This window comes from Carassius carassius, chromosome 45 (genome assembly GCF_963082965.1).
Source record: "Carassius carassius chromosome 45, fCarCar2.1, whole genome shotgun sequence".
NCBI classification, from domain to species: Eukaryota; Metazoa; Chordata; class Actinopteri; order Cypriniformes; family Cyprinidae; genus Carassius; species Carassius carassius.
In genome coordinates, this window is record NC_081799.1 from 25,715,579 (window position 1) to 25,727,037 (window position 11,459).

General features: G+C 34.7%; 1 protein-coding gene across 1 annotated transcript; it reads right to left on the reverse strand.

The window, feature by feature from the left end:
• Positions 1-2,117: 2,117 nt before the first annotated feature.
• gdnfa (glial cell derived neurotrophic factor a) lies at positions 2,118-11,106 on the reverse strand. The gene is made up of 3 exons (XM_059539089.1): positions 10,614-11,106; positions 9,468-9,680; positions 2,118-2,725 (listed from the first exon to the last, which is right to left on the reverse strand). Exons 2-3 carry the CDS (start codon positions 9,652-9,654, stop codon positions 2,217-2,219), a joined length of 696 nt encoding a protein of 231 aa, XP_059395072.1. The 5' UTR covers positions 9,655-9,680; positions 10,614-11,106; the 3' UTR covers positions 2,118-2,216.
• Between the last annotated feature and the right edge of the window lie 353 nt (positions 11,107-11,459).

An 11,459-nucleotide genomic window follows, 5' to 3' on the forward strand; every position in this document is an offset into this window, starting at 1 on the left:
TGAGGTTTGGATTCAGAGATGTCAAACAGGGCACAAGGGTCTAAATATACCTTTTCTTATTCAATGTGTTTGACACTAAGCTTTAAGAGATTAACTTTGCATTGAAAAAGTCTTAAATTTGGGTTGGTTCCTCATGCATATCAATCATATGACTTCGGAAGAGTTTGAATATCGTGCACCAGTTATATTCACTATTTTATTTGTGAAAAATGTCTGTAAATCCTGATCTACCTTCACTGAATGGAAACTACTAGAATCTCTTAACATCTGCCAAAAGGTTTCGGTCACATTTACTGTTTGGTGAATTTTTGCAGGGAAAATCCATCGGTTTTAATTGGGATTTACCGGAAGGGGTGAAAGATTTCGAAGTTGAAGTTGGTTGTCTAATTTTTGACACACAGACCAATAATAATCTGTTTGATTTTAAGTGTTTTCTGTGTGAGCTGTTTTGGAATAATTAATATATAATATATTAAAAATAATAATAAAAATATAAAATACTAAAATGCTCAGATCTAAAACATTTCATACATAAATATATACACAAGAAAAATATATAAAATATGTTAGAAAAATAGAAATATATTTTATATCTAATTTTCTTTTTTACATTTTTTGTTCTAATTTGTTTATATATTTTTATAAATATTATACTTCTATTTTTTTCATAAATTTTACTAGAAAAAAAAGAATAGCAGTCCCCATGTTTGACCATGAGAAGTAATTATTAATAGTAAAAATAAAAATATACATTATTAATTTTAAATTTTTCGCATACATAATATCTGAATTGTTGTTTTAAGATCTGAGCATAATTGTGAAATTTTGGCTAAATATGGTGGGCAAAATATCTATCTATCTATCTATCTATCTATCTATCTATCTATCTATCTATCTATCTATCTATCTATCTATCTATCTATCTATCTATCTATCTATCCATTGCACCTTAACCTCTCATTTTGTGAGTCACATGATGTTTGAAACAACGTTAGCTTGAATAAATGACGAATTGTGAACGGTTTCTTGAAAAACTCATGCTCAGATTTGGCACCATCCAAGATAGAGAACAAAAACCCCCTCCTTAAATAAATAAGAGAAACAAACACTCTAATACAATGGATTGCAATAAATAACAATAACTTAATTAAATCTCAATAAATACATTTTCATATATACTATATATATATATATATATATATATATATATATATAGATAGCTTTCTGGATATTAAAGACCTGGAGTCTGTGCTTGTGGTTCTCGGTGTAAACGTGATAATCCACTGCAGACGAGTCTTGTTGTTTCTGGATGAACCGTGTGGTTTGGTAACAAAGTGAATACTGGATCTATCTGAGATCTGCTTCCAAGAGTCCTGCGACCCAGTCTGAAGCGTTGCACACACTGCAAAAAATGACTCTCTTATTTAGTATTTTACTCTTGTTTTCTAGTATAAATATCTTAACATTCTTGAATCGAGATGCATTTGCTGTACAATTAAACTTATTTAAGATATTATGTCTTGTTTTCTGTTAAAAAACAAAACAAAACAAAAAAAAGAAATGTTAGTTTTTCCTTAAAACAAGTAAAAATATCTGCCAATGGGGCAAAATACATTCAGCATAACAGGTTTCTTACTCCATTGGGGGATATTTTTACTTGGTTTAAGCAAAAACAAACAATTTGTTTTTCTATATAGAAAACAAGACTTACTATGTGACCCTGGAGCACGAAATAATAGTTAATTTAAAAAAATTAGATTTATACACCATCTCAAAGCTGAACAAATAATCTTTCCGTTAATGTAAGGGACAATATTTGTCTTAAAATCTGGAATCTGAGGATGCAAAAAAATCTAAATATCGAGAAAATCATCTTTAAAGTTGTTCAAATGAATTCTTAGCCATGCATATTAATAATCAAACATTAAGTTTTGATATATTTACGGTAGGAGATTTACTAAATATCTTCATGGAACATGATCTTTACTAAATATCCTAATGATTTTTGGCATAAAAGAAAAAATTATTATTTTGACTCATACAATCTATTGTTGATTATTGCTACAGATATACCACAAGACTGCTTTTCTACTGAAGGTTCACATATCTTAAAGTAAATACATCTTGATTCAAGAACGTTAAGATATTAATACTAGAAAACAACACAGAAGTACTAAGTAAGAAAATAATTTGTTGCACTGCGCTGGTTTCGTCCGTCAAACACAAGCGCACTTTTTAGCCGAATGCTTCTTCAGAGTATGGTATTCCAAGCTGTCGTCTAAAAACGAGACGTCGTCGTCGAACGCGACGGGCCGACAGCAAGTCCGAGACGGCGTTTCCTTGTCCAGCTTCTTGTTGTGGGTGAGGTTGTTGAGGATCTTGTCGTAGTTGGTCTCGGCGTCGAAACACGGGCCGCTGCAGTAGCGGAAGATCAGCTCCTCTTTGGTCCTGTAACCCAAGCCCAGGTCAGTGACGTTGAGGTGGATCTCTTTAAGCAGACACCCACGCCCTTGACCTTTGACCCTGTCGTCTCGGCTTTCCTTACGGCCTCGTCCACGACTCCTCTTCCGGCTGTTCCTCTCCGTGTTTGTTGCTCCTTTGTGTCGGCCTCTGTCCCGCTTGGTTTGCGAATCTGCGTCGGAGGATCTGCGCAGTCGGCCGATCGTGGCTTCGATGAAGTCCATTACGTTCTCGAACTGCTCCGGGTAAAAGCCGTTCACGTCATCTTCAAGACACAGAACAAAACACATCAGCTGTGAGGTTTACTCTGCAAAAAATCATTCTCTTAGTGTTTTAGTCTTGTTTTCTAGTATAAATATCAAAGCATTCTTGAATCAAGATGCATTTACTTGATGCATTAACTTTATTAAATCTTGTTTTCAAAAAACAAAAAAAAAAACAAGACCGTAATATCTTGAGTCGTAAATTCATGTTGATTCATGATAATTGAAATAATGAAAAAATAACTTTTAGTAAATATTTCAGTTTTTTGTTGAAAGGCAACATTTATAATTTTATTAAAGTTGAAGTACTAAAATTACTAAAACTGAAATAAAAACCAATAGCAAGTGTTAAAAATTTACAGACATTTAAAAACTCATATAAATGAGAAAAACTAAATTATTAAAACCTACAAAAACACAACATTAGTAAAATTACTAAAACGGAAATATAAAAACACCAAAAACTAATTAGACATAAATAAAATAGAAATGTCAAGAACACGACATAAAATACTTAAACTAAAATAAAAAAATAATAAAAACCAAATAGGCAGTAAAGAAAAATAATACAAATTACAAAAACACAAAATTACTACACTTGAAATAAATTAATAAAAACTTATATACATTTTAAGCAATAATAAAAATGACATACAATAAAATTACTTAAACCAAAATAAATAATAAAAACTAAATAGACATATTAAAAAAAAAAAAAAAAAAATGATAAAGCCTACAAAAACGCAACAAAAGTACTAAAAATAAATAAATAGACATATTAATAAACTAAAAGGAAACGATAAAACACAACAAAATTACTAAAACTGAAAAGAAAAAATAAGAAAAACGTAACGGATATACTGTAAAAACAACATAAACAAAACAACACAACAAAATTACGAACTTTGAAAAGAAAATGGAAAATTATTTTATATTTATTAATATTAATAAATACTGTATTAATGATAACACTGATGTCACTATATATAAGTATAAATATGCTCATTTGATTAGTGACCTAGAATGTGAAATATTTTAATGTTTTAAACATTTTCTGTTTGTTTCCAGACCCTCAGCTTGCTCTCAGACTTTTGACTCAGATTCACTGTATTGGACATTGTTTATTTGTCACGATCGACCGTCCCATCCCAAATAACGGCTCATGACTCACGGGGCTCTCGCCCGTCACTGTTCAGACTCTTCTCCTCTTATAGATCATGACACTGAGCTACAGCAGAAATACATCTGCTCAACCACAAACTCGAAACATGAACGCCGCACTCATCTTAAACAAAAACAAGCACACGTTTGATCTGCATGTAATGCATCATGATTTCATTACAGTCAGACCGTGTCACAGTTCTCGGAAAAGCCTTGCAACAATCATGGTATACTGTATACAGTACATGCTGCTAATCTTTATTGGTCATTTTTTCCTCATTAAAAATGATTTAACGTGAAAGAAATGAATAGTACTTTTGGAAATGTTTCATTTATTCCCACTTATAAGAGGTTACGATTATAAAAGCTGCACATTTACACACCCTCGTGTCATCTGCGATCAATGGATGCTCTGCAGTGAATGGGTGCCGTCAGAACGAGAGCTGATAAAAACATCACAATAATCCACAGCACTCCAGTCCATCAGTGAACATCTGGAGAAGACAAAAGATTAAACACATCCAGCATTAAGATGATTTTAACTCAAACACATAGAGTCTATAATCCATAATAACACTTCCTCCAGTGAAGAAGTGTTCTGGTCTGAATCAGGAGAGAAATCTGCACAGATCAAGCAGCGTTTAAACAGCTCTAAACAACAACAGCAGATGCAGTTTTTCACTGGAGGAAGTGTTATTATGGATTATAGACTCTATGTGTTTGAGTTAAAATCATCTTAATGCTGGATTTGTTTCAGGTTTTGTCTTCTCCAGATGTTCACTGATGGACTGGAGTGCTGTGGATTATTGTGATGTTTTTATCAGACTCTCGTTCTGACGGCACCCATTCACTGCAGAGCATCATGAGCAGCCTCTGAAGTTGTATTTACAACTTCTGAGATTTTTTTAATACTCCAGTTTCTGAGTTAGGTAGGTCATAAACTTTAAATATGTCAACAACTACATCTCCTTGTCTTGTCGTTAAAGTGGTGACTATTTATACAGTATATAGGCATTTGAAGCATATTATAGGTTACAACTGGGCTAAAGACAAAAAATGTGCTTTTCACTATGCCCATAATGTATGATTTCATGCATCAATATCATATTTTGTATGAAAATAAATACAAGTGATTTATTTTGTTTAAAAATCGTATAAATGTATTCGGTGGCAAGGTGGGCCTTTTTTCCCCACATACGATATTCAGCTAAAATAATGTTTTTATCTTTATTTTGTATTATGTCCAAGTTAGTACTTGTTCAAAACTATCACTTTAGCAGAGTTTGTAATATTTTTGATAAATAAAAGACTTAATTTTTGTTCAATAAATGTACTGTCATTAAAATGTTCATATAAAAATATATATAAAGAAATATAGAAACTAAATAATTTTAAAAAGTAAAGATTCTGAAAGCATTGCAGGAAATCCCATAATAATATAGAATTACAGTAGTAACATTAAATTTATAAATAAATAAATCCATAAATGACAAGTATGGATTCAACTTCTAGTTCACGAGTGTGAATAAATAAATCAATGATTAAGTATTTTTTTATTTTATTTTTTTAAGTATTTTTTAAATCATTTTCAGATTTACGGTTCTCCTCATGTAAATAAATAAATATTTATATATTTATTTATTAATTCGTTAATAAATTAATGATTATGATTCCATTGTTAGTATGAGTTTGAATGAATTAATGAATGAAGGAATAAATATTAATGTATTTAATTATGTATTTATTATTTATTTATATATTTCCACATTTATTTAATGATTTAATTTTGAGTCATTTGGCCCTCCATTGGGACCCAGTGACACACGACCCTCTCTATCGCCTTTGCTTTACTCAAAAACAAGCAGCTTTGAGAAATGCAGTCTTATGACGGAGAACATGCAAATTATATGTATTGAATCGCTGTTTACTTGTCAAATTAGGACAGGGTGCTTTTAATGCCAATCGTAAACCACACCTTAACTAGAAGAAATAATCTCTCAAAACCTGTTTCAGCAATTTTCATGCCTGCTATTTCATGCAAATATCAGCACATCAAACATGCATTAACACCTGTTTCGTGTTACAGATGCACCATATGGCAGGTAGAGTGAAGTATTCCCTGTGGGACTAAGATGATTCAGATGTTTAGGGAATTTAGTCTTGCTTGAGATGTTTGTATGAGCTCCAACTGTTTCTGAGCTGGAGGCGTGATGAATGGTGCCAGAATCGAGTAACCTTTACACTGGAGTCATTTGTGTAACCCAGTTGGTTACATGATCTACGGCGGTATCAGATGACTCTGACAAATGCTGGCTGCGTCTCAAATCTCTGTGCTGACTACATAGAAATCAATTTTGTGCATCACAGGATGATTGAGCAATGAATTAACAGGCACATTCACATTAAGCCATTTAGACCCCTAAACGCCAGGTGCTCATCTTAGTTCTCTGCGAGTTTGTTTTTATCCAGAGAATAGTAAGTTCACAATTCGTACTTTTTATCTCCAATTATGGCTTCATATCTCGCAACTGTGACTTTGTCTTGCGATTCTGGCTTCATATCTTGCAATTCTGACATTCACACAGTGGAGATATGTCTTACCATTTTGGCTTTATATCTTGCAATTCTGGCTTTATATCTCGCAATTCTGACTTGTCTCGCAATTCTGACTTTATATCTCGCAATTCTGACTTGTCTCGCAATTCTGACTTTATATCTCGCAATTCTGACTTTATATCTCGTAAATCTGACTAATGTCGCAATTCTGACTTATCTCATAATTCTGAATTTATATCTCGTAATTCTCACTAATGTCGCAATTCTGATTAATCTCGTAAATTCTTACTTTATTTCTCGTATTTTGGACTTTATATCTGGCAATTCTGACTAATGTCCCAATTCTGATTTATCTCGTAAATTCTTTATATCTCACCATTCTGACTTTTATTTTGCAATTTTAACTTATCTCTTAATTCTGATTTATCTCTTAATTCTGAATTTATATCTTGCAATTCTGACTTTGTCTCGCAATTCTGACTTATCTCGCAATTCTGACTTTATATCTCGCAATTCTGACTTTATATCTCGCAATTCTGACTTATCTCGCAATTCTGACTTTATATCTCGCAATTCTGACTTTATATCTCGCAATTCTAGCTTTATATCTCGCAACTCTGACTTATCACGCAATTCTGACTTATCTCGCAATTCTGACTTTATATCTCGCAATTGACTTTATAGCTCGCAATTCTAGCTTTATATCTCGCAATTCTAGCTTTATATCTCGCAATTCTAGCTTTATATCTCGCAATTCTGACTTTGTATCTCGCAATTCTGACTTTGTATCTCGCAATTCTGACTTTATATCTCGCAATTCTGACTTTATATCTCGCAATTCTGACTTTGTATCTCGCAATTCTGACTTTATATCCCGCAATTCTGACTTATCTCGCAATTCTGACTTTATATCTCGCAATTCTGACTTTGTATCTCGCAATTCTGACTTTGTATCTCGCAATTCTGACTTTGTATCTCGCAATTCTGACTTTGTATCTCGCAATTCTGACTTTATATCTCGCGATTCTGACTTTATATCTCACAATTCTAGCTTTATATCTGGCAACTCTGACTTATCACGCAATTCTGACTTCTCACAATATTGACTTCATATCTTGCAATTCTGACTTTGTCTCGCAATTCTGACTTTATATCTTGCAATTCTGACTTTATATCTCACAATTGACTTTATATCTCACAATTCTAGCTTTATATCTCGCAACTCTGACTTATCACGCAATTCTGGCTTTATATCTCGCAACTCTGACTTTGTCACACAATTCTGGCTTTTTATCTCACAATTCAGACTTTATATCTCACAATTCTAACTTATCTCACAATTCTGGCTTTATATCCTGCAATACTGACTTTTATCTCACAATTCTGACTTTGTCTCGCAATTCAGATGTTTCGCAATTCTGACTAATATATCTCGCAATTGTGACTTTCTTGCCATTCTGAATTTATCTTGAAATTCTGAATTTATATCTCGCAATTCTGACTTTATATCTCACAATTCTGACTTTATATCTCGCAATTCTGACTTTATATCTCGCAATTCTGACTTTATATCTCACAATTCTAACTTATCTCACAACTCTGGCTTTATATCTCGCAACTCTGACTTTATATCTCACAAGTCTGACTTTATATCTCGCAATTCTGGCTTTATATCTCGCAACTCTGACTTTTTATCTCACAATTCTGACTTTGTCTCACAATTCAGATGTTTTGCAATTCTGACTAATATATCTCGCAATTGTGACTTTCTTGCCATTCTGACTTTGTCTCACAATTCTGATATGTCTCACATCTCAGAATTGCAAGATATAAACTCAGAATTGTGAGAACGGTACCTTGTAATTGATATAAACTACAAGTGGCTTTTTTTTGCAATTTAATCTGCAGTAGAAACAAAAACCAGAACGGCAAGATGTAAACTCAGAATTGCAAGTTTGTATCTCACAGTTCTAAGGAAAAAAAAGTTCACACTTTTTACCTTTTTTAATACCATTTTTATATTTTTATCCCAAGGCAGAAATAAGCTTCCATATTGTTCAGAGAGACGTCTCAATTTATTGGATGCACATCAGTGATATGTTAAATGTGTACAGACTGTTCAACATGTCAAACCATAATTTTCACTCGTGTTTTTAATCAGAGCAACATTTAGAAAGATGCATCTCAATCATGCACTCAAAACCTCCTTTTCATTTGCTTCAGGTTGAACGTCTGACTGAAAGTCTGCAGTGCACTGCATGTTCTTCACTGCTTTTAGTGGCTGCTCTCTGGACGGCCAAACTGCCATAACAAGAACACATTTTGGAGCAATTCAGAGGACTAGAGACACTGAATCCCCAAGACACAAGTCACTGAGTGATTCAACATGTGTTTGTTTTTTTGCAGCTCCCATTGTCTGTTGTTCACTATAGTTTCAGCACGCCTTACATTATGCAAGGGTCTGGTGAAGCGTCCGACTTCTAAATAAATTCATGCATATTTGCGGTCAGTCCAGTGCAAACTGTTCCACATGCCAAGTTTCACTCATTAATACTCTAATTTAGAAAGTTCCCATGATGCAAGAAGGCTACTGTGTAAAAGATGAGGCCACTATTAAACATCTGGAACAGCTGCTGAAATGCACAATGAATGTATAGTTCATGCCTTTCCCATTACGTCAATATCTGTTGGTGTTCACAACATCACCTTACTTAGGAAAACATGTAAGAAAAGTGCTGGAAAGCTCAGCGTTGAATGTAAACAATCCATGCCGGGTTCATCTCAAGTAGGGTGTGTTACTTAAAACATGTGGTCATGCAGTGCTTCCGAAAGTTATGTTTCTGTACTGTACTCTTGACCAGTATATTGTCAGTTGTGCATCTGTATTTGGGTTGCTCAACATGCAGCTATGCAAGTAATTGAAAACAGTTCTCCATTGCATTTGAACTAAAAGAAATTAACACTACATGGACATCTCCTTTGCACTGTGCATTGAAGAAATTGAGAGTTGCATGCTCTGTGACTTACATTGTTCCTCCATGGAGGCTTGTTTTAGGTGCATGGTTTCAGGTTGGGAGTTGATGATGGGGTCCAGAGCAGGCGTCAAACTGTGGATGACAGCTCTTTTGAATGGCTGGAGCTTGTGGAAGACGGGACGTGCAGAAACGGAGCTCAGGAGCAACAAACACGTGGCTAGTATGTCCCATAACTTCATTTTAGACTCAGTTCCTTTGAGGGAAGCTGCAATGGTGCAAAGGTAAAAGCATGAGTTTCTGCACAACAGCATGCATGAGTGACAAAACGTGGCTTTGAATGGAAAAAGGAGAGGGTTTTTCATGTGTTAATTTGACGAATGCCGTGTTTTGTATTCTGCGCTACTGAAAGTCTACCCAGAGGGAAACGGTTTAGAGCGAAGTGTTGTAACTTGTGAGAGGTGCAGAATTAAATATTCTGATGTGGGCCCTGCGTGAAATGTGTTCTGTAGGTCAGTTAATGCTGAACAGATTTCTGTCAGTATTACAGAGCAGAAAAATGTGTGTTTTCTGCCAGAGTTTTTCCCCATTCCGAAAACTTCTGTTGATGAAAAGGGAAATAAAATCTACAAGTTTCATGAACAAAGAAGTTTACAATGACCTTTATGTCTCCTTTTTGCAGTAAATGATGCTTTACTCTGAATAGCTAAAAAATGTTGATCATTAAAACCTGCTGTTTCTACGTGTAATTAATACCTTTTTGATATTTCAAATCATATAGTCAGTAGATCATTTGGTTATGATATTTACTGTATCATTCTGCTTTATAAAAACCATCAGAGCTGCATAAATCCTGGAGTTTTACGTATTTTGACCTATTCCAAAATTGCTCATAGTGATGTGAAGTTAACATAACTCTTAAAGGTTTCTCCATATTTATTAATGCATTTTTAGTGTTTTATTGAAGTTACAAAGTTGTTTTCAAACAGCATACAGTAACAATTTTTTTTAGGAGACCATTTGTTTTGGTGCATCAGAATCTGAGAAACCTATAATCAAATGTCCAACTTTTTAATTTCCAAAGAATATGTACTGCTGAAAGGATTAGAGACGCCAATAACATTTATGTTTTAGAGTGCACGCGGGGAAATAGCTGTAAAAAAATGAATAAGGAAAAACTATTTTGTATAGACAAATTCACCTTAAATGGGGTCCATACAGACCGGAGCTTCAGAAAAGCCAAATTCTCAGTAAATCAGGAAACATCCAGAGGATAAAATCCGTGCGTTATCCTCAAAACTATCACGATTCCAGGTGCATTCACAACGTTATCCGCTTGATCCCAATGAAGCGTGCGCAGAAGATCCAGAGTGTCCAAATGACGCGCCGTGCGCGACGCGACGCGCGGAACCGTGATGCTGCCGCGTCTGTAACGAGAGAGAAAACCAGCAGCAGCGGCTCATATGAAGACATCGGGATCCCGAAGACGCAGATCCGGATCCGAACTAACTGTAATAGTTTCCCGTGTCTATTAAAGCGCGCCGCATTCTGCCTCCGAGAAGCGACGCACAGGTGATGAAATCCAGGTGAATGTTTGATATATCCGCGCGGATCAGCTGAGAGTGCAGCGCGACTGTATGAGACTGATATCTGTCAGCAGCAGACAGCGGTCATGATCCACTCGCGCGTCTCTGAACGCGTCTGACGCTCACACTCAGCGCTGAGCGCGTATAAATACTCTCAGGGGTTCGAGCGCGCTGACGTCACGCCTGGGCCCCGCCCTAATATTCTCATGCTCGCAAAACATATATCCATCGGTGAGAGTTTGAGAGCAACGTTGGAAGTAATATACATGCACAAATTACGGCTACCATTGTGCATATTACAGAAAATGATGCACTAATTTTCTAAAGCATCTGATCTTGTTGGCTATGTCTTGACCAAAAATAAACTAATAAATTTATGCAAAAATAAAACTATTTAGAGTGAAGCCTCATGAAGGCCCATTGTAAACATCCTTTGGGTTTTTTCAGTTGTTCATTGTAAT

Excerpts from the sequence above, each read along its gene's own strand:
- gdnfa (XM_059539089.1), bottom strand. The coding sequence starts at position 9,654 with ATGAAGTTATGGGACATACTAGCCACGTGTTTGTTGCTCCTGAGCTCC. Across the intron at positions 2,726-9,467 it reads AGCCTCCATGGAGGAACAAT|ATGACGTGAACGGCTTTTAC; the intron begins GTAAGTCACAGA and ends TGTGTCTTGAAG.